General features: G+C 34.4%; 2 protein-coding genes across 3 annotated transcripts; one reads left to right on the top strand and one right to left on the bottom strand.

The window, feature by feature from the left end:
* Window positions 1–110: 110 nt before the first annotated feature.
* LOC109092444 (interleukin-4 receptor subunit alpha-like) lies at window positions 111–6,919 on the bottom strand. 2 transcript variants are annotated; one of them, XM_019106247.2, is made up of 9 exons: window positions 6,776–6,919; window positions 6,113–6,194; window positions 5,556–5,676; window positions 5,272–5,447; window positions 5,043–5,185; window positions 3,668–3,836; window positions 3,484–3,574; window positions 3,333–3,399; window positions 111–1,237 (listed from the first exon to the last, which is right to left on the bottom strand). In XM_019106247.2, the coding sequence occupies exons 2-9, from the start codon at window positions 6,180–6,182 to the stop codon at window positions 947–949; spliced, it is 1,128 nt and encodes a 375-aa protein (XP_018961792.2). In that variant the 5' UTR covers window positions 6,183–6,194; window positions 6,776–6,919; the 3' UTR covers window positions 111–946. The 2 variants fall into 2 exon arrangements, with proteins under 2 accessions (XP_018961792.2, XP_042607813.1); XM_042751879.1 differs by having other exon boundaries at window positions 3,484–3,571.
* Window positions 6,920–10,482: 3,563 nt separating this feature from the next.
* Window positions 10,483–21,373, top strand: cog7 (component of oligomeric golgi complex 7). Its single transcript, XM_042751918.1, has 18 exons — window positions 10,483–10,847; window positions 10,938–11,162; window positions 11,735–11,883; window positions 13,568–13,684; window positions 13,758–13,926; window positions 14,455–14,537; window positions 14,991–15,113; window positions 15,201–15,399; window positions 16,707–16,834; window positions 17,138–17,292; window positions 17,394–17,510; window positions 17,623–17,688; window positions 18,286–18,466; window positions 18,546–18,687; window positions 18,769–18,851; window positions 20,041–20,155; window positions 20,238–20,381; window positions 20,659–21,373. Exons 2-18 carry the CDS (start codon window positions 10,997–10,999, stop codon window positions 20,823–20,825), a joined length of 2,304 nt encoding a protein of 767 aa, XP_042607852.1. The 5' UTR covers window positions 10,483–10,847; window positions 10,938–10,996; the 3' UTR covers window positions 20,826–21,373.
* Window positions 21,374–24,371: the final 2,998 nt, after the last annotated feature.

The raw sequence follows: 24,371 nt of genomic DNA, 5'->3' as shown, positions 1-24,371 counted from the left end.
TGATGATGAATGTTTACTGAGTTGATATATCAGAAATCATACATATTGCATTTTTATTTATATAGCTTTAATGATCATTTAAACATTAATAATTACAAAAAACTATAGCATTGAACTGCAAGCATTGTAGAACAGCTTTAAATATAAAAATATAACTCAAAAAAGTACAGAATAAAAAAATTACATTTTTCAACTGCAAACAAGTTTGTACTTTTAGTTTTTACTTATTTTTATTTTTCGCCTTAAAATGCCTCCGCTTTGTCTTTTCAAATGTCGGATTATATACTGTTTACTTGATTGCTTTATGTAATTTGTGTTAAATAAACTGCTATGATTCAGCTATTTAGCAGGATTTGCTTGTTAAAGCAGGTAAGCATGTGTGAATACATAGATTTTTGTGCAAAGAGCAAAAGTGCATGTAGTATATTAGCACATTACATAATACGTAAAATAAAAATACATTCCTTACTGTTCAAATTTAGCCTCGTTTCCAAACTTGTGCTGCATGTACACTACCGCTCAAAAAGGGGTTTGTAAGATTTTAAATATTTTTGAGGGTTCATTTAATGTGAGAGATTACAAATTAAAATAACTGTTTTCTATTTTAATATATTTTAAAATATAATTTATTCGTGTGATGCAAAGCTGAATTTGTACTCCAGTCTTCAGGGTCACATGATCCTTCAGAAAGCATTCTATGATGATTTGCTGCTCAAGAAACATTTCTTACTTTTATCAAAGCTGAAAACAGTTGTGCCGCCTCATATTTTTATCAGACTTCTTTATTGAATAGGTAGTTTATTTGAAATATTTTAACATAAATGCCTGTAATGTCACTTCTGATTAATTTAATGTTAGTGTCCTTGCTGCATAAAGCAATTTTCTTAAAAAAAAAAAAAAAATCTTATTGACCCCAAACTTTTGAACAGTAGATTGCATGCACATGTTAGACTGCATAAGTGTGTGAACCAGAGAGTGTGCAGTAGTCCTCACTGCATGTGATGCTTCCTCTCTCGGTTGTGACAAAATCGCGAATCCAGCAGCCTGAGTCGACCTCTGAACCCACAGGAGACTGCGGCATGCTGGGAGACTCATGCTCATCTATCTCTCCCATATCCTCATAGTCTAAGCTGGTGGGTTGAGGGGGCGTGTCTGTGCTCTCCGTCAGAATGTCAATCTGGAGAGACTCCTCCCCCTGCATTATATCTCTCATCTTCCCTGACAGCATTGAATGGATCTGAAAATACAAACACAATCAGACTATTAACAGTCATGATCTCAGAACCGAGAACAACTGTTTGCACCCATGCAAAACTTTAGATCTCCTTAATTCTAACACTAGAAATCATCATTAAAGGGATAGTTCACCAAAAATTAAAATTCAGTCATCATTTACTCACCCTCATGTCGTTCCAAACCTGTATGAATTGCTTTCTTATGTTGAACATAAAAGAAGATATTTTGAAGATTGGATGCTACTTTCATACTAGGAAAAAATACAATGGAAGTCAATGGGAAGCACCAACTGTTTGATTACCAGCAATCTTCAAGATATCTTCTTTTATGTTCAACATAAGAAAGCAACTCATACAGGTTTGGAACGACATGAGGGTGAGTAAATGATGACTGAATTTTCACGTTTGGGTGAACTATCCCTTTAAGCTAATTATCAAAGGTCATGACAAACAGTGCAAGAATGAGGATGCTATTCATTGTTTATTACTGGAAGTGCACTCCCACCCAAGACTTGAGGTGTGTCCCAAATCACGTTCCTATGCACTATTTTATGACGTTTTTTTAGTATGAATAGTGCAAGTAGTGCATTCACACTGAAAATTCCAAAAAGAAAAAGTGCACTTTAAATACCCGTATGATGCACTTAAATAACCGAAATATTAAGTGTGGAATGTTGGACACTTCATGTACTCAACTGTCGCAGCTTTAATAACGTAATGAAGACGGAGGGGCTACCAGACTCTGATTATTAATGACAAAATAACCTTATATAATTCATACACTACATGGTTGAGTACATAGTGCACAAGTACGTAGTGTATGAGTGCATAGTGTATAGTGCGTCATTTGGGACACAGCTCTGAATTTAGATGCCTACAAAACGGCCTTTCATTTGACAAACAAAACAGCATGTTTCTCCTGTGTGCCTGGATTTAAGAATAAAATTATAGAATCGTTTTCTAAATTAATTCTGTGATCTTCAAATTCCCAAATGGGTTTGCAAAGTCAGAAAGATGTTTTATATCTTTTATCTGATAAGACCGCAAAACCGTATTTGATATCTTTCTCATATCTGATCTGTAAGGTTTCCTATAATCATTTGACAATGATGAAAAGCCAAGACTAGTGATATTTTAGCATCATTTATAAACTATTATAGGATTTATTAAGTTTTGAATTAGTGTTAATGTTTTAACACTAATTCAAATAATTTCCAGTTTTCATTTAAATTATTGTTTTAGTAATTTTGTTCAGTTTTACTTTTAGGAATTTAATTTCCTTTTTTCATCTAATATTTGTATTATATCTTATTTTATTTTAATTAGTTATAGTTTTAGATAACAACATCATTGGCCCAGACAGATTTCTTGGAATGTAAATCTAAAAGAGTTTCTATGTATCTTCATTTATAAAAAAAAAAAATGATAAAAACTTGACGTGACCCATACTCAGAATTCGTGCTCTGCATTTAACCCATCCAAAGTGCACACACACAGCAGTGAACACACACCCGGAGCAGTGGGCAGGCATTTAATCTGCGGTGCCCGGGGAGCAGCTGGGGGTTCGGTACCTTGCTCAAGAGCACCTCAGTCGTGGTATTGCCGGCCCGAGACTCAAACCCACAACCTTAGGGTTAGGAGTCAAACTCTCTAACCATTAGGCCACGACTTCCTCAACTTTCTAGAGTTTGTGTATTATTTACTGATTTATTAATTAATTTGCCATCTAAATCGAATAAGTCAAGCATCACTAATATTGCTTATAATTTAGAGTTAGGTGTTTATTAAACCAGTGCTCATCAGAAAATGAAAAAAACAACAGTTCATGGAATAATTCAGTAAACAAGAATGAAATATTATGTGAATTACATTTTAGACACAATATTGTGCCAATGAAAACTGAACAATGCCAATTAAAAAAAAAATAATAATAGTGGTGTTTTTCGTTCCTGAATGATTCAGTGATTCATTTATACAGAGATTTGATTGTTTCGTTCTTGAATGAGTCTGCATATTCAAACAAACTGGTAGAGAGAATGATTCAGTGACACACTCATAAATCATGATTCAGTTTTTTCTTTGTTTTTTGGAAGTTACCTGAACATCTATATCCCAGTCTCTGAAATAAGGGGCTGGTGATGGTATAAAATCATTCTTCCTCCATCTACAACACAAATATCCTGTCATTTATTTACAGACAAAAGAAATCAGAACATTTCATGATGCTGCAGCAGATGATGTTTCTAACCTAGAATATGGGATACAGGACAGAAGGACCAGTGGCAATGGCAATAGCAGTAGATACCAGGCAATATGGAACGATCCTCCTGGAGTCTCTTCTTAAACACACAATGGGAGATGAATCTTAATCACAGTATGTAATATTAACAGTTTCTTTGCAGTTGTTTTGAGTGTTCTGTAAACTGACTCACTTTGAATGTCCCCTGATCTCCAGTGTAACGCAGGGGCCCACAGACTCCACACGCCCTTGTAATCCACTTGATCTGGCTGCGATCTCACGCGCACTGTGTAATTTGTGTGAGGCTCAAATCTAGACTCATCCACATACACCTTCTGGTCAACAGCTTCTACCTCATACAGCTGAAACACAAACATCTGCAACATAACCACACTTTCAAAGAGGAACCTCAGAAATAAGTGTCAAATGAGGTTAAAAGGTGCAAAACACATGTAGCTTGATCATGAAACTGGGTGCTACTCGTACTACGTATTACGTACTTCTCCCACAGTGTAAAACAAACACTTGTGAGAATGAGGTGTTAATAGAAATTAATAGAAAGTCTCATCAATGTTAAAGCCATGTAATGTGAAATGATGTTCACATCCTGTTTCACTTCTGTAATGTGACACAAAGTCACTGTTTTAAATATGTCTATACACGTAGACATGTAGCAAAATTAGATCAGAAAACAAAACAGCATGAGAAAAAGAATTTGATGACTGTTCAGCCAAAAATGAAAAAAGAACAACAACAACAACAACAAAAGTTGTATTACAAATATATTTTAAAATATAATTTATTTCTGTGATGCAGTGCTGAATTTTCAGCATCGTTACTCCAGTCTTCAGTGTCACATGATCCTTCAGAAATCATTCTTATATTCTGATTTATTATCAGTGTTAAACTGTTGTGCTGCTTAATATTTTCTGGAACCAGTGATACTTTATTGTTTGATTCTTTGACAAATAAAAAGTTTAAAAGAACAGCATTAATGCAAAATAGAAATCTTTTCTAACAATATAAGTCTTTACTTCCAATTTTTATCCAATTAACAAAACCTTGCGTAATAATTGTATTAATTTCTTTAAAAAAAAAAAGAAAGAAAAAAATTTACAGACTCCAAACTTTTGAATAGTAGTGTATATTGTAACACAACATTTCTATTTGGAACAAACACTGTTCTTTTTAACTTTTTATTTAACAAAGAATCCTGAAAAAGTACCACAGTTCCCAAACAATATTAATATGATATATATATATATATATATATCAGGGGTGGTGAACGTCGGTCCTGGAGAGCCACAGCCCTATAGAGTTCAGCTCCAACCCTAATTAAAACTCACCTGCCTGTAGCTTTCTTATAACCCTTCAGACCTTTATTAGCTTGTTCAGGTGTGTTTAAATTAGGGTTGAAAAAAAACTCCACAGCTCCACATCTCCACAACACACACACTCCACACCCCATATATATATAACGTGCTGGTGAATCATGTACAGTAACACCAGAAACACTGACATAGTTTGCCCAAAATTTCAACATCAATACTTTTAAAGCGAGTGCGCACCTGGTGTTGACTGTAAATGCTGAGCTGGTACTGTAAGTGGGATATGAGTAAACTATTGTCTGCATCATATCCGCTCTGCCACTGGAAAAGAGCCCGGTCTTTCTCCCAGATCAGCGACAGGTCAGACGGAGGGAACGGACGAACTACAACACACACACACACACACACATCAGTGAGCAGAACTGTGGTCTCATGTGCCTCTGAAATGCATGTAGCTACTTGCTCTTACTGTTTTTACTAGGCATGAAGTTAGCATCTAGTATGACAGAGAAGTTGTTGCCATGGTAACCGGAATGGAGGGAGATCCTGTAGCTGTCCACATCGCTGAAAATCACTTCCGGTGACAAATCCAACTCACACAGTAACGACTGTTCTCCCATCTTCAGTGTGCAGTCATGGTGTTCGCTACACAAAAACAGAGTCATTTACCACAAGCAAGCATGCACAAGAATGCTTGGTAGTATGTTCGTGATTTGAATGACTGTTGATTGTGATTCAGTGCAGTATTCTCACTCATATGTGCTGAAATGCAGCCAGTAGGATGATTCATTGCCCAGAGACTCAGCCGAGATGTTCAGGGAGCAGGTGATATTGGATAAATAATTACTGAGACACTCCAGATGGTACTGTTCACCTGAACACATTTTTATAGGCGACAAGTAATACATCACAGTAAACGCAGTGCAAATATATATATATATATATATATATATATATATATATATATATATATATATATATATATATAATATATATATATATATATAGGAAGAAACCTTGGCAAAATGTAATGTTTAATGCACTTTATGTTGTTAATTACAACAAATGTAACATATTTTCTTACTCTTTGCATTTTATTTTTATTTATATGGTACAAGATTATTCAATTTAAATTAATATAATAAACAAGTTAGATCAAAGGCAATCTAAATGTGGTCTGATAATATTACCTGAAATGTGTAATGTAATGGATTACGTTAGTAACCACATTTTTTGTCATGTAATTTGGAATCAGTAACGGATTACAGTTTGTAATATAATTAAATCAAATAGTGAGTAGAAAATCTTACCGCAAGTTATAAAATTCCCCAAAATATGAGAGAAACAAACCAATGTGAGGATAAAAGAAGAGCAATGCATGTTCTCTTTACCCTGTAACAAATAAACAAATATATATTAATATAAAATGACAGATATTATGTGTGTGTGTGTGTGTGTGTGTACAGACACACACACACAAACAGAATATTATTTGTGATGTTGATTTGTCATTTTCTGAAGCTTGCACAGTGACTGATTGCAATAAAAAGTCAAGTTTATTCTTGCAGCTTCCGCAACATTACTTCACTGTCAAATTATAATAAATTTAACAAGGCACTGAACAGAACATTATCTGATACCAATTATTAGACGACTGAGATGACTGTCAGATTATAATAATATATAATAATAAACCAAATCATTTCTGTTTACAAAGAGTCTGTGAACATAAAACTAAATTTACATGCGACTAAACTCTCACCTGAGAACGAGATTTCTGTTACTTTAATGCTATGAACTCAATTAAAATAGAAAGTACATGAGATATTACAAAAGAAACCACAGAAAAAATGAAACCAAATTGCTTAACGAAAACTACAAAGAAAACTTAAGCAAACACACTTGGCAGAGATAAACGCATGTGGCGTGCTACAAGAAAATCAAATACAAGAAAAGTGATTGAAAGCGTATACCTGTAGCTAGTCGCAGGGTGTTGTTGTTTCTGGTTTCACACGCACAGTTACGCATCTCTCTCTCTCTCTCTCTCTCTGTCTCTCTATATCCGATCTCTTATCAGATTGCATCTCTGTCATCATCTCCAATCTTTTCTCACTTTGGCCCTCAGATCAGCAAATTCTCTGACACGTTTCAGGCGTTTACTAACCGACATCATCACACTTCTGCTGGATGCTTTAACTGTTTTGAAAGCCTACACAACTCCATATTTAAATATTTTACCCGATTTCTTCATTTTTTTTATTTAATAATGAACATCTGTCATATATATATATATATATATATATATATATATATATACATACAGTATACTTATATAAATCAATATCACAAATATACAATATACTAATACAAAACAATAACACAAATCAATAACACAAAACTTTATTAGCATATTGCTTATATGCACATCTCAACTAGCAGATCTCACCTGCTTCATTGTTTACATATTTATATCGTCGCAAAATGCAACTATATTATCTCCCAAGTCATTCAAGAAAGTTGTATATTGACGCATATTCAATTTTAATACAATATAGGTTGATATATGTATCAAAACATAGCAAATCTCAACGGCTTCATTGTTTATATCGTTGCAAAATGTGCTCAATGCGAATAAGACATGAAGATAGACCTATAAAGATATTAAAACCTGCTTTGAAACAACATACACTGTCAAAAGCACTACATTTGACTTGACGTCTTGGCCAATACAAAACTATACAGAGCTGTGCAGCGAGATTTTAAAATAAATGTTGTGAGTCTATAGTTCAGTTTTAGACACAAGTACAAGTGTATGGTTTATATTATTATCACTGATGTGATAGTTAAAGTTGAGGTTAAATGTGAAACTATACACTTCTTAACCCCACACCCACGTTGATGAGAATCAGACTGAGGCCTATATTTATTCATGCGGCTTGGGGGAGCTTTAGTGAGGGCTAGTTTGTTTGTGTTTTATGACTTCTAACCTCACATTCTTGCAGAAGGTCACGCAAAACAAGCTGTTTTCTCCCTACTGAGTCAAGTGCCTTTCCGATTAACAGCAGTTTTGCAATGATGATATCTGATCAATCTTTCTGATCCCCCGAGGTGTTCTAATCTGATTGGTTGTCCTGTGGATGACAACACCTAATGCTGCCTTACAAGCATGCCCTACAAAGTAACAGATGTCTTCACAAATGAGTCTCGCAATGTAAGTAAACACATGGCAAACGGATGGTGCCATTATTCAGTAAGCGCCGTGCCAGGGTGCCAACACTTTAGAATCACTAGATATCACTTGATATGTTGCTTAGACATCGTGTGCCAAGCCAAGTGCTTGGGTTTGTGGTTTTTATCTGAGAATCAGATACTGAGACATGAAAATAACATATGGTTTGCATGGGATCGGCAGTGTTCGTGCACAATTGAACAAGCTATGAATATTGAAACTGAATTGATTTTCTATTGTGATTGAATATTTGCAATTTGTAATATTCCAACATTTTATCAACGAGACCGATTTTTATTTGTCAGACGCATCTTAAAGGGATAGTTCAGCCAAAAATGATAATCATTATTAATTGCTCACCCTTGTGTTGTTTTAAACCTGTATGCCATTCTGCAGAACTTGATGATACTTGACTTGAAGATGATATTTTATAGAATGTTGCTAACCAAACCATTTCGGTACCCATTGGGTTCCACTGTATTTTTTGTTCATCCAAGTTGTAGATGAGTTTGTTTCTTCATCAGAACAGGTTTAAAGAAATTTAGCATGCCATTTGGCATCACTTTCTCAACAGTAGATCATCTGCAGTGAATGGGTGCCATCAGAATGAGAATCCAAACAGGTAATAAAAATATCTCACAAGTAAAAAAGTCCATCCCGTTATCCTCTCACATCAAAATCTACCCACATATTTGGACTGTTTTGTCTTGTAAACATTGTTTGATCTGTGCAAATTTCTCTCTTGATTCAGATGAGACTAATTTTTCACTAAATAACATCTATGGATGACAACACCTAATGCTGCCTTACAAGCATGCCCTACAAAGTAACAGATGTCTTCACAAATGAGTCTTGCAATGTAAATAAACACATGGCAAACGGATGGTGCCATTATTCAGTAAGCGCCGTGCCAGGGTGCCAACACTTTAGTGAACTTAATACCACTTGATATGATGCTTAGACATCGTGTGCCAATACACGTGCTTGGGTTTGTGGTTTTTATCTGAGAATCAGATACTGAGACATGAAAATAACATAAATATTGTTTAGCTTATTAATCCAATGTGTATTGTCACACAAAACTCCAATAAAAAGATGTGAAGTAAATGTTTCACTGGAGAAAGCAAAATTATCAATAGAGGACTTTCTTATAAACACGCAGCATTTCACTTCACAGGATGTTAACTGATGGACTGGAGTGGTGTGGATTACTTGTGGATTATTGTGATGTTTTTATAAGATGTTGGGACTCTCATTCTGACGGCACCCATTCACTGCAGAGCATCCATTGCTGAACAAGTGATGTAATGCTACATTTCTCCAAATCTGTTCTAATGAAGAAACAAACTCATCTACATCTTGGACAGTGAGTACGATTTAATTATTAGGTGAACTATTCCTTTAAGAACATGAATGCATAATACAATATTTTCCGCTGAACATTTATCCTTTATATACTATGTGTAATTGTGGGTTAAAATTACCCAATCTGATGTTGTCAACACTTACTTATCTCTTCAGCAGAAAAGTGGTTGATTCCTTTGATATGTTTATGAACATCTCTGGGTTATCTGATGAGGTTCTTGGAGTGTTGCGCTACAGGAACTTTGAGGAAGATAAGGACAGGAAGTATCAAAACATGCTGAAATGAATAAAAACAAGCTGAGATAGTAAAACCAGCCTATATATTATTTCACCTAGTGCATACTTTGTTCGTTTTGAAACTGTGGACCACAACAGGGCCCAAAATCACACTACTAAGGAACTGAGCTGATGTTCAAAATAAAAGGATAACATGTTTAAAAAAAAAAAAAAAAAAAAAAAAAAAAAAATATGAAAATTGTAACAAAAATAAGAATGAAAATAAAACAAGGGGGTCAACAGAAGGTTAAAAAATCGATCAGGCTGACAAAATGACATTAGGATTAGTAACCTTTCTTCAACATGTCTGTCTTCTTTCAGAAACAAGCATAGAGAACATGATTTATAAGTGAACACATAAAGAAAATGTTTTTTTTTTTAAAAAAAGCACATTCATAATCTTTAATGCCATTTTAAGAGATGATCTTGCTGCATCGCATTTTGACCTTAAACGAGGGTGTGATTCAATCTTTTGTCAACAGGTGGCTGCAGTGAGCTGATACATAATCCTCCTGTAAAATCTGTGTATAAATGGCACTGAATATAAGGCACCAAATCATTTCATTCATTTATAAAATGTTTAAAAAAACCTAGTGCGTTAAATTTATCTTGTGAGTCTTATTAAGATTAAACATGCATTTTTACATCTGGAAGTGCAGAGCACAGCACCTTTCAAAATATCTTTAGCAGGATTTTATTTTATTTTATTTTATTTGTCACCCACCCGAACTACATGAGATGCAACACAGCCACGTCACTCAAATGAAAGCTATTTTAATAACGTCAGCGTAATGCACGTGTTTATGTACAATAACAACAATAACAGTTGTCTACATTAGTAACAGACGTCTATACTCAATTGTTCCGTTTCCCTACGTGCTTTAAAAATGGTTTTATCTAGTAAACGTTTTGAAAGCGGAATAATTCTTCGCCGGATTTTTTCACCGCCGGTACATTTTAGGACACGAGCGCAACCAGGAAGCAGAGTGCAAAACACTGAAAACATCAAGCTCAACTCTTTATCAGTTTCATTCTATTAAATTAACGCTGGAGGAAGCGATCGCATTGTTTGAGCTGTATCTCGTGGTCATGATTATATCTTTCTCATGGGCTGTTTATTTTATGTTCGTGTCTAAGGCTGCCGTGGGCAAGAATTATGGAATAGACTGGTGAAGGTCTGCAGGAGAGATTGCATTTGAGTAACGCAAACAGAGCTAAATATGCACCGCTGAACGCTTTCAACGTGTCGTTTTTATTCTCTGCAGATGGGTTTGACTGTTTGAGGTGGTGGATCCGGCTTTGTAGGCTTACTAAAGGCGTGAAAATGGACTTCTCCAAGTTCCTGGCGGAGGATTTTGATGTGAAGGACTGGGTGAATGGAGCTTTTAAAGTGGTTCAGAAAGAGGCACCTGGTAAAACAGACGCTCACGCCTCTACTCTGGTCATGAAGCTGCAGCTGTTCATTCAAGAGGTCAATAACTCTATAGAAGGTGAGTGTGGTATCTATTTAAAGCCCTCTTTCAAATGTCTGAATGTCAATGCATTCTCACAAATTCTGTAATAAGCGTTTTTGTCTCTTCTTCTCAGCGAGGCTGCATTTATTCAATCAAAAATACAATAAAAAGAGCAATATTGTGAAATATTATTACAATTTAAAGTAATTATTTTCTATGTTAATATATTTTGATTATACTTTTATTCCTGTGATTTCAAAGCTGAATTTTCATCATCATTACTCCAGTCTTCAGTGTCATGATCTTTCAGAAATCATTCTAATATACTGATTTGCTCAAGAATCATTGTTTTTTTTTTTATTATTATCAGTGTTGGAAACAGTTGTGCTGTTTCATGTTTTTATGGAAACTGTGATACTTTACGGAATTCTTTGATGAATTGAAAGAAGCATTTGTTTGAAATGGAAATTTGTGTAACATTAGAAATGTCTTTACTGTCGTTTTATGATTAATTGAACGCTGAATAAAAGTATTCATCTCTTAACTTTTGAACGGTAGTTTATATCTGTTTGGTCTGTCTCTGATTGTCTTTCTGTGTGTGTTTGCAGAGAGCAGCAATCAGGCCCTGCAGAATATGCCACGTGTATTGAGGGATATCGAGGCTTTGAAACAGGAGGCGTCTTTCCTGAAGGATCAGATGATTCTGGTTAAAGAGGACATCAAGAGATTCGAACAGGACACCGTGCAGTCTATGCAGGTAAGAATAAATACACACACAAATCACCTTTTTGATCCGTGCAGCTGTTATATAATATCTAACTTCATTTTCAAGTCTGAAATACTCTTTTTTTAAATGGAACAATTTATTGCATCTTTAGACAAAATATGCTAAAAAAAATTGCATGTGAAAAAACTTGGGGGACTGATTTTATATATATATATATATATATATATATATATATATATATATATATATTTATATACAGTACAGGTCAAAAATTTGGAAACATTACTATTTTTTAATGTTTTTGAAAGAAGTTTCTTCTGCTCATCAAGCCTGCATTTATTTGATCAAAAAATACAGAAAAAAACAGTAATATTGTGAAATATTATTACAACTTAAAATAATTGTTTTTACATTTATTATACTTTAAATTATCATTTATTTCTGTGATGCAAAGCTGAATTTTTAGGATCATTATCACATGATCCTTTAGAAATCATTCTAATATGATGATTCATTATCAAAGTTGGAAACAGTTCTGCTGCTTAATATTTTTTCAGAACATGTGATACTTTTTTAGGATACTTTGATGAATAAAAAATAAAAAAAAAAAAAAAAGCTATGTTTTTAAAATATAAATATTTTGTAATAACAATATACACTACTGGTCAGTAATTTGGGGGTCAGTAATTTTTTTTTTCTTTCTTTTTTTTTTTAAATAAATTCAATACTTTTATTCAGCAAGGATGTGTTAAATTGATCAAAAGTGATAGTAAAGAAAATATATTATTAGAAAATATATTATTAGATTTGTTGTTTTTTTTTGAATAAATGCAGTTCTTTTTAACCTTTTATTCATCAAATATATTAGACAGCAGAACTGTTTCCAACACTCATAATAAATCAGAATATTAGAATGATTTCTAAATGATCATGTGATAGACTGGATGTTACATGTGACACTGAAGGCTGGAGTAATGATGCTGAAAATTCAGCTTTGCATCACAGGAATAAAATTTTTTTTTAAGTATATTCAAATAATAACTATTATTTTAAGTTGTAATAATATTTCACAATATTACTGTTTTTTCTGTATTTTTGATCAAATAAATGCAGGCTTGATGAGCAGAAGAGACTTCTTTCAAAAACATTAAAAATAGTAATGTTTCCAAACTTTTGACCTGTACTGTATATATATATGTGAGAATATGGAGCTCATAGTTTTATTCCTAGGACCAGCAGTATAGCGGACTACTTCCATAAAATGCATAGAAATATCAGTTGTCTCTGTATCACTCCCAATGATGTCTTAGTAAGATAATATTTCAATGATAAAAGGTCTGTAGTTTCAAAACTAATAATGCAATCCAGTACAATGATGATTGAGAGATGAACAGATAAGTCATATTTGATCCTCAAATTTCAACATGGTATTTAAAAAAAAAATAATGTATGGATACTGAAGTAAACCTAAGTTGCTTCAGTCCAGTAAGTGTTCATCGTGAAATATTACTAGCAACATGACAGTTATTATTGTTTACTTTATAGAAATCATTAAAGATTTCACAGCAAGAAGGTAGTAATATAGATTATAGGTAATATAGGTAGTTATATAGATCTAATGGTTCGGTCCCTGCTGATTTTTGCTTTATGCAAATGTTAATTTGTTATGGCGTACTGCAGACCGTTGTTTGTTTGTTATATTGATGTGTGGCAGGTGTTGGTGGAGATTGATCAGGTGAAGTCTCGTATGCAGTTAGCAGCAGAAGCGCTACAGGAAGCTGATAAATGGAGCACTCTCAGCGCAGACATCGAGGAGACTTTTAAGACACAGGTGACGAGCCGCACATCTGTCTTCACACACTTCACATGAGTGTGGATGCTGATCTGAATGTGTTTGTCTGCAGGACGTGGCTGTGATCAGCGGTAAACTGACCGCCATGCAGGGTAGCTTGACCATGCTGGTGGACACACCAGACTACAGTGAGAAGTGTGTTCAGCTGGAGGCTCTGAAGAACCGTCTGGAAGCTCTGACCAGCACACAGATCGTCTCCACGTTCAACTCGCTGGCTACAGGTGCTGTTATACATCAGGTTTATGTCTAAAAGAGATACATTTTAAATGGCATCACATTTATCAAAGAATTGGAGTGGGAAATTAATATTTTTATTCAGCAAAGATGCATTAAATTAATCGATTGTATAATGTTATTAAAGATTCCTGTTTTTCATAACTGCTGTTTGAACTTTCTATTCATCAAAGAATCCTGGAAAAAGCATCACAGTTTCCAGCACAACAATCATCAACATTAATAATAATCAGAAATGTTTCGTGAGCAGAATTAGAATGATTTCTGAAAGATCATGTGACACTGAAGACTGGAGTAATGATGCTGAAAATTCAGCTTTGATCACAGAAATAAATTACAATTTAAAATACATTCACATAGAAAAAAGTTGTTTTAAATTGCAATAATATTTCACCATATTACAGGTTTGACTTTATTTTTGAAAAATAAACATTGGTGAACATAAGAGACTTCTTACAGAATAATGTGCTTTAACATGCCAAGATGCTAATATTTATTTGTATAATCTGTTTCAGATCAAGCAAAGCTTTTTGTACGAGTTTTTACCGAAATGGACAGAATGCCGCAGTTGCTGGCTTACTACTATAAATGCCACAAGGTACAACAATTTAATTTGAGACTTTATTTATTTATTTATTTATTTATTTAAATACTGCTTTAGTGTTATCATGAAATTACCTGTAATTAAACTGCTTTAATATAGATTTTTATACCTGTACTGTACAGGTTACAACATTTTTATGTTTAGAGATGTTTTTATGTTTTACATTTAATTACTAAGTGTAACCTGAATGCATTTTGGTCTTGTATTAATCTTAAATGTTTTATGTTTTTGGTTGTACTCTATTTTACAGTACATAAGAAAGTACTTGCAATATAAGGTTAGGTTTAGGTGTAGGTTCAGGGTTAGGATCCAGTTATAATATGCAATTACAACATAAGTACATTTTTTTCCAACTTTTTTTAGTCACTTTGTTCCCACTGTGAAAATAGCCTAGCTGCTGATGTGGCATTATAAAAATATACCAAATAAATGAACTTGTGTGTTTAGGCACAACTGTTGAGCGTGTGGGAAAGCATCTGTCAGTCAGACGCTCCTCTGAAGCAGCAGCTCTCTGAGTTTTACGACACACTTCTGTCTACGTGGCACACACAGCTCCAGTGGAGCAGTCAGGTACACACACTCTCATCCGCACCGCAGTACAGCGTTCATGCTCTTACTGTCACACACACACTAAGACGTGTGTACATGTGTGTGCAGGTCTTTAGAAACCCCTGTGAAGTGCTCACCGTGCTGATGATCCAGACGCTGGGGGCGATGGTGCCGTCTATCCCAGACTGCATTGCTGTGGCACTGAAGCGTTGCTCTGGCGATTGTCGTCTGGATGTGCTGTTGGAGCTCCATCAGACGGCGGCGAACTTCAGTCGCAGCCTGGAGGCAGCAATGCAGCCGCAGCTCGGTGCGTGTACGCCAGGCATATTTAGAACAAGAATCATTAGATGACATTAGAGGACTGTATTTAAGTATCTCATTGCAGCCCCCAAAACTAATTAATAGTCATTTGAAATCTCTACCAGACAGTCTTTGCCACTCTCCTTCAAACTACTAGGTTGTACAAAAAAAAGTTTTAATAATGTAAAATTTGAAAACATTTAGTATCCCTTATTCTGTTTTGTATATTTTATATATCTTAGTAAGTACAGGTCAGTTTGTTGTTTCATTTTTACATAAATATATCTGTTACGCTAAAAGATGATGGAAAATTATTTCTCTCAATTTGACATTTTCACAAAAGTTATTTGAAACATTGGACACTTTATTTGCATTTGATATGCTTTGTATGTATCACTTTTGTTAATGTGATTTGATTTTATACTAAAATGGGACATCTTGTGTATGACCCATTTTATATATAGATACAGATATATACATATATATGATATGGATTATGACATTATTTATGATGCACATTCCCGCTATTCTCAGTAGGTTACTTTAATAAAAAAAAAAAAAAAAGAATTCTCCTCATTACTGGAATTCAAAAAAAATATACTAACATTTGTTATATGATTTAAGTTGTAGAGAATAATTGCAAGAATACATATTTACAGTAATGAGTTATTTTTTTCACATTATAATGAACAGAATTTTCGGGGAAATTTGCTTAATTGTTTAATTCTCTTAATTGTTATGAGAATTTTTATAAATGGTGATGGTAATTTATTTTATTAAAAAATACATTTTCTTATATATTTATTAAAAAAGATAATTTATATAAAAATACATTAAAATATATATATATATATATATTTTACTTAAAAAGAAAAAACCTCTATCAAAAAAACATCTTAATAAAAAAAAACATATATAAAAAAAACATTTTTTTTTTTTAATGTACATTTTTTTATATATATTATCTTTTTTTAATATATATATATATATATATATATATATATCTATATATATGTGTGTGTGTGTGTATATATAATAAAATATTAAAAAAAAATATAATATTTTTATATTATATTATATTATATTATATTATATTATATTATATTGGGATTGACAAAGGACCTTGAGACGGGAATCGAACTCAGGTCACCATGAGTGCACTAACCACAAGGCTATCTGCGCCAACAATAAATACACATTATTAAATATTATAAAAAATATGAACATGAAAATCATCAGTCTTTGTATATGCTTTTTGTGAATGAGTGAGATTTTATTTTTTGTTTTATTCTTGTCTTCATGTGTATGTTTCAGGCGAGTGTAACCTCTTGAAGGTGGCAGAGCTGGTATCATGTGTTTATTCACCTTATACGACTTATCAGATGCAGTACGGAGAACTAGAGGAGACAAACTTACTGATCCAGCTCAGTGCGGTTCCTCTGGTGAGGAAACAGACGCTTTCATTTTGTTGAGATCTTGCACTAGTTACACCAAGAGTATAAACCTTTGGCTTCCAATTAATTTTTTACTTGCATTGTGATTATTTTTTTTTTCATCCGAACTAAATGAGACGAGGCATAAAAAGCAGCATACTGAGAAATATTACCAAGACCGTACATAAACAACACTTTTTCTGTAGCATTGTCTTCAGTGTCTGCTTGTAGTGTGATATGCAAACAAGTGAAGCTTATGAGTGATTCTTTTTAGTGAATCACTGTGTTTTTTCTTCATTATTTGTGTGTTAGGAGCGTGGTGAGGTTCTGGACTGTGTGCTAGAGCTCACGCACTCGGTTCAGAAGGTGTTTGGTTTGGCGGCTGCTGCCGTTGATCGCTGTGTGAAGTTCACGGATGGACTCGGCGTGTGTGGGCTCATCAAAGCCCTGCGAGGGCTTTTCAGCAAGTATGAATCATACACACATTTACTACGCTCACACACAGAGACAAACACACAGCCCACAGGTCAGCTGCGCTCTCTAGCGGATCCTCTCTTTTCTCCCTCAGGTACGTGTCAGACTTCTCTGTCACGCTTCAGTCAATCAGGAAGAAGTATAAGTTGGAGGACACGCCCACTTCTGAGGTGTTCACTGAGGATTGGACGGCTTTCCAGAACTCTGTCAGGTGGGTGTGAGGTTTTTTTGCCATTAATGGGTATTAGTATGAGTTATATGTTTATAGATGTATGTACTGTTATATAAATGTATATAAATCTTCTATTTGTTCTTTCTTCTAGAATCATTGCAACCTGTGGAGAACTACTCAGACAGTGTGGAGCATTTGAACAGCAGCTTTCAAACAAGTAAGATGTGTTAAAGTACAAATCTGCTTTATTTATTAAATTATCTTTACTTGTTATACAATTTTACCCTAATAATGTACCTGTTACACTATGATTATATGATTAATATATTTAAAAACATTACAAAAACGAATATAACATTTAATATGTATTTCTTTAAAATATATATTTATTATAAAATGTATCATGTTTATGTATATGTGTAAGTGTGTGTATTTATCAGGGTTATTATCCTCAACTAAAACCAAAAAACCCTTGTAATTATAATATTTAATTATATATATATATATATATATATATATATATATATATATATATATATATATATATATATATATATATTAGTATTGTTAATTCTTAATAGTTAATAATTTAGTTTTGTTAAATTGAAGTACTAATATAACAAACTAAATAAACTAAAAACGAACACATTAAAAAAAATATAGCCATTAAAAAAGAACAAAATAAAAACACACTTATGTGTGTGTGTGTGTGTGTTATAATAATCATTATTATCTGAAAATATAAATTATATAATTATATAAATAATTTAAGTGTTTTCTGTTATGAATCATGGTTGTGCATTGTGATTGGCAGGATCCTGGGGAGGGCGGGGCGTTTTCTGTGGGAGGGGTTTAACCCCAGAAGTCTGACTGGTTTACAAGAGGGCGCGGCTGAGAGGCGGAGCCAAAAGAACCCTTGGCAGGAATACAACTACCTTCAGCAGAACAACACGGCTGAGTATAATACTCTACTGGAGATGCTGCACTCCCTCAAGGTTTCCCTTCATATATGTGTCCTTTAAATGTGCTGCTTTCATATTCTAGAAGTGTAAAACTGAAGTTTGTTTTGTGCAGGAGAAAGGAACAGGAAACTCAAGCTTATTGGCTGAGACTCGCAGCGCTCTGACGCGTCTGAACCAGCAGGCCAATCAGCTGGCGTTTGACTCCGTGTTCCTGCAAATCAAGCAGCAGCTCTTCCTTCTCAACAAACCAGAGGTTTGCACAGCTTTTTTAGGTCACTATGAAGTGTCAAAAATAGTGTTTCATGTTTGATTCATTGTGTTTTTAACTTTTGAAGGCCGCGGCTCTGCTAATTTAAGTGAAACGCTAACTGATGATCTACCGGCCTTCAGTTTGTCACCGCAGGAGTACATCACTAATGTAAGACAATATGAACACATCATCTGAGTGTTATTCCATGTCCTTATAATGCCAAACATGATGACAGATGATCAGAAAATGCTCTTAAAGATACAATGACAAACACAAGCCACATGTTCACTGGTCGAGATGAAGGTGAATGGCTGTAATTAGACTTTTTATCGGAGATACCTTCACACTGCACCCTTATTTGTGCAAGTTTGTTATACTGTAGTTTATAAATTTTTATATTTACTGTCTTCATTTTAATATGTAAATATAAAATGTATGCATGTATGTATGTATATATATATATATATATATATATATATATAATATATGTGTGTGTGTGTGTGTGTGTGTCTGTGTGTCTGTGTGTCTGTGTGTGTGTATTATATAAGTATAATACACATATTTTTTTATGTAATTTTATATATGTGACCCTGGAGCACAAAAGCAGTCTTGAGTCTCTGGGGTATATTTGTAGCAGTAGCCAAAAATACATTGTAAGGGTCAAAATTATTGATTTTTCTTTTATGCCAAAAATCATTAGGATATTAAGTAAAGATCATGTTCCATGAAGATATTTTGTAAATTTTCCACTGTTAATATATTAAAACTTAATTTTTGATTAGTAATATGCATTGCTAAGAATTAATTTGGACAACTTCAAAGGTGATTTTCTCAATATTTAAATTTTTTTGCACCCTCAGATTCCAGATTTTCAAATAGTTATATCTCGGTCAAATATTGTCCTCCTAACAAACCATACATCAATGGAAGGCTTATTTATTCAGCTTTCAGATGATGTATAAATCTCAATTTTGAAAAATTTACACTTAAGACTGAAAGTGAAAGTGACGTGACATACAGCCAAGTATGGTGACCCATACTCAGAATTCATGCTCTGCATTTAACCCATCCAAAGTGCACACACACACCGTGAACACACACCCGGAGCAGTGGGCAGCCATTTATGCTGCGGCACCCGGGGAGCAGCTGGGGGTTTGGTGCCTTTCTCAAGAGCACCTCAGTCGTGGTATTGCCGGCCCGAGACTCGAACCCACAACCTTAGGGTTAGGAGTTAAACTCTCTAACCACTAGGCCACAACTTCCACGACTGGTTTTGTGGTCCAGGGTCACATATATAAATCTGATCTATATACATTCTAGTTAAATAACTGTGCACTCAACTGTGTTTTGTCTATAGATCGGTCAGTATATCATGTCTTTGCCTCTTCATTTGGAGCCGTTTGTGACTCAGGAGGATCCAGCGCTGGAACTCGCGCTACACACTGGAAAACTGCCATACCCTCCAGAACAAGGTGAACACAAGCACATGAAATAAAGCTGTAACACACACACACACACACACACACACACGTATGATGTCTGCTCTCTCTGTAGGCGATGACGTCCCTGAGCTGGAGAACACGGCGGATTATTGGCTGGGTTCTATCGCTAGGGCGACCATGCAGACCTATTGTGATGTCATCCTGCAGCTTCATGAGCTCAGCCCACATGCAACAAAACAGCTGGCAACTGACATAGGTGACATCATCATTACATCATGGCACCATTATCACCAAAACAATTCATATGTAACATTACTCAATGAAACTACAAAGCTCTAGTGGCTTTGTTTTTATTATTCATCACTAACATCTAGATGCGTGTAAAAAGTCTAAGTCTTTCGAAAAAAAATAAAAAATAAAATTAATGTAATTTTTTACAAATGAGCCCATGGAAAAACAGGCCTTTTGTTTAAATGGTTTGCATATTTTTATTTTTAAACACTTGTGTATGTGTTTTATCATTGTCATTCCAGATTACCTGAGCAATGTCATGGATGCGCTGGGGTTGCAGACCTCTAAAACTCTCCAGAATATCGTCACCCTTCTTCGTGCCAAACCGGACGAATACCGGCAGACGGCCAAACCCCTCCCGCGCAGACTGGCCTCCGCCATCGCCACCATGAGGGGTCTGGAGTACTGACACCACCGCTGGCCATGAGTAGACGGCCCAATATGTGTTGAAGGGTTTTCATTGTTGCCAAAACAAACACAAAATGTGACACTAAACAGGATCTAATATTTCTCAACAAACACAATAAATCTATAAATGGCACTTTTGTTAATTATGTTTTTAACAAATTTTAACTGGAGTTGATGGTTTGGGAAGATAAAAAAATTATTACAAAGAAAATGTTACAGTGATCCAGTTTTGTCTTGCTGGAGTTTCTTCTGCTTATTGTTGGCTCCAGGGATTTAATTGGAAATGGCACAATGAAATGGTTTGCATATATATTTTTTGTGTTTTGCATGTTTGCCATTATTTCTCTTGGTCAGTGATAAACATGCACACTCTTGTGTTTCTGGTTTGTCAAGCTACATGGTAACTTTCTGCTTTTCATAACTTTCTTTCTGAATTTGTGTTTCTGTTTTCTTTGCTCACATGGGAATTTTCATACAGCATTTTAAGAATGTTTTCAATTCTGTTCATTTGTTAAGAAAATAAAACCTCTGAACCAATTTAAATGCATTGTTTTGTGTTTTACATTGTGTCATATTTAATCTGGCCTGTGATAAGTTTTGCAGTGCAAAAATTGATAAACAATTGTCAACGTTGTAATATTAAATATCAAGAAATTATCAGATTGCCCCAGGCCTTGGAATGATTGTTTAAAGGGGTCATCGGATGCTACATGCACTTTTACAAGTAGTTTGAACTGCAATGTGTACAAAACCACCTTATAATGATAAAAAATCCACCCAGTGTTTTTTTTAATCTACTAAAATCTTTACCCCTTTCTCAAATCGATCAGATCTCAGATGAGTGTCTTTGTGACGTCACACAGACAGGCCCCTCCCACAATAGTTTGATTGACAGTAGCGTTTCAGCACAGACTGGACTGGCGTCTTACCTTAGACCCTCCCTGAGTGACTGTCATCAGTCCGTCATTGTTTCACCGCCGGAGCAGATGTAGACAAGAGAATGTCTCCTACGCGATTGAAGTGTTCTGTTGTTGCATGTAATAATGAACATAGCAGTCGTCATTTACTCCTGACATCTGAGCCACTGAAGACGCAATGGTTTACATTTGTTTCTAAAGGGAATGTATTTATGTTCATGCGAATCATTCGTAATCCAGCTTCACCAACAGAAGAAGTGAGTATAAGGATTTTTAATGAAGCTTTCCAAATCGCTTTTCCTAATAATGTGCTAATTAGCGAGTTTCGCGATAAATGCTGCTAAAGTAAACAGTCTCTGAGAGCAGTTCAGAAGAAAGGGGCGGAGTCAGCAGAGCTCATTAACATTTAAAAGAAAATGCTACAAAACGGCTTGCTCTGAAAAGAGCTGTTTTTTACACTACCTTTAAGAAATTTTAACCAAACTATGTTACAGACTTTTCATTAAGACCCTAAAGAATCATATCAACCTGTGGAAAATGGGCATCCAATGACCCCTTTAATAAAAATGTTATAATTTTTATTAGTACATATTTTATATTAAGCATATCTGAATGTGTTAACAAATATATATAGATTCATTCATAGTCATTTCATTTGATCAAAAACACAGTAAAAAAAAAGTAATATTGTGAATATATTTAAAATCACTTATTTCTATTTTAACACAAATTTATCATATAAAAAACACAGTAAAAAAGTAATATTATAAAATTAAAAATAAAAAAATTAAAATTTCAAAATTCCATTTTAATAATATATGCATTTTAAAATTTGCTGATTTGCTGCTCAAGAAGTATGATTTTTTTTTTCCAGGATTCTTTGATTAATAAAATGAGCAAAATATCAGCATTTATTTGAGATAGAAATATTTATTTATTGTGACTTTTAATCAATTTAATCTGTCCTTTCTGAATATAAAAATAGATAAATATAAAGATAACTTTACTGACTGAAAACTTTTTTTCTAACTGACCCAACGTTTCATATTGTTACAAAAACAAAAAAGGAAAATATCTTCCAGTATGGATACAATTGTCAATCAATGTGCATTAGGTCTCATATGAATAAAAACACATCAAGGTTGTTAATCACTTTAATCATGTTGATTACTGATCATGTTGATTGATCGGGATGATTGGCAGTGGTCAGAGAGATGGTGATTGCATATCTGTAATTCAAGTACATCAAATCAAACTTAATACACAAGAAACAGGTGATCGAACTGACGTTGTATACAAGAGCAGGCACAGTAAATCGAACAAGAAGAATTAGATGCAGACAGATCTACCATTCCAAATCATCTTAAGAGGGCAGTGTGCTTAATGTGCGTGAAAGACGGAGAGACAAGCTCAACTTGTCCAGAAAACAAAACCAACATGTTTGAGATTAAAACTAAATCAGACTGGCGTTTGCCTGTGTGGATATGCGTCGTCGTGCTCCTGCTAGAAGCATGCTTTAAATGATTTATCTGTGACCCCTGGACCAGAGTGGTCTTAATGCCTTCTAAAATAAAACCAAACACAGGCTATTTTTTATATTCATAGCGAACGACAACAAAGTGGTCATAAAAAAAAGTGGTCATAAAAAAATATGAACAATCTTCGAAATGCAACAAAGTGATAAACTCAGAACAAAAAAAACTCTGTATAAAATATAAATTATTCAATAAATTGATAATTATAAACAAAAGCATTTATAAAACTATAAATATGCACAACTTTGAAAACTCAAAGAGCTATTTGGGCTATAAGGTTTCATTCTGGGCTGGGAACGGACCCAGTGACCCAGCACCGGTCGAGACATCTCGTTTTCGCTTGGCAAGTTTTCGCAAATATAAGATGTGTCATATTGTCTTTCCCCTAAAGGTCGCATGTCCACTTCCACCATATATCAGAAGCCGATGATATCAGCACACCCGAAATATCACAAACCGTCCCCCACACCAGACACCGGACCGCTGCCTGCTCGAACCGTCTCTCATATTCACTTCGCTCTGTCCTTTCCATCATTTCAGTCGACTTGCTAATTAGCAGATGCTTTTCATCTACAATATCAGTGACAAGACAGTCAAGCACCTTTTCAAGGGCAACTGGCTACAAGCGGCCATATTTTATCTTCTATCTGCCCTGTCATTGAACGAAATCACACACATCTGCGATAAAAATATAAACCTTGACTCATTTGCTTAAGTTGACTATGATTAAATGACTGAAAATATGATTCATGTGATTCGCCTGTCATGTAGCTTATAGCTAATATGTCTTGCATAGGACCCTCACTAATTTTTGCACATTCTTCAGTGATGTGAACAAGTTTGCAAATGCCCTCGTGTTAAATGTTAAACGATTAGCTGCAGTGCTACCATGCTAAAGATGCTACTAGAGTGAGGCCAAAGTCTGAGGCCCATCTGAAAAGAAAACAAAAACCTCAAATGTTTTTCATTAGCTTAAAGCTAAGCTTTAGCCTGTTGTCTTGAGAACTACAAACAAATTTTATGAAACATGTTGTGTAAAACTGAACAGATAACAGTTAACACATTTAACTTAACTATGATGTTTTGCATTTGCTT

The sequence above is a fragment of the Cyprinus carpio genome, chromosome B24, assembly GCF_018340385.1.
Source record: "Cyprinus carpio isolate SPL01 chromosome B24, ASM1834038v1, whole genome shotgun sequence".
In the NCBI taxonomy this organism is placed as follows: domain Eukaryota; kingdom Metazoa; phylum Chordata; class Actinopteri; order Cypriniformes; family Cyprinidae; genus Cyprinus; species Cyprinus carpio.
Note: the sequence above shows the minus strand (reverse complement) of the source record. Positions and strands in the feature narration are given on the sequence as shown.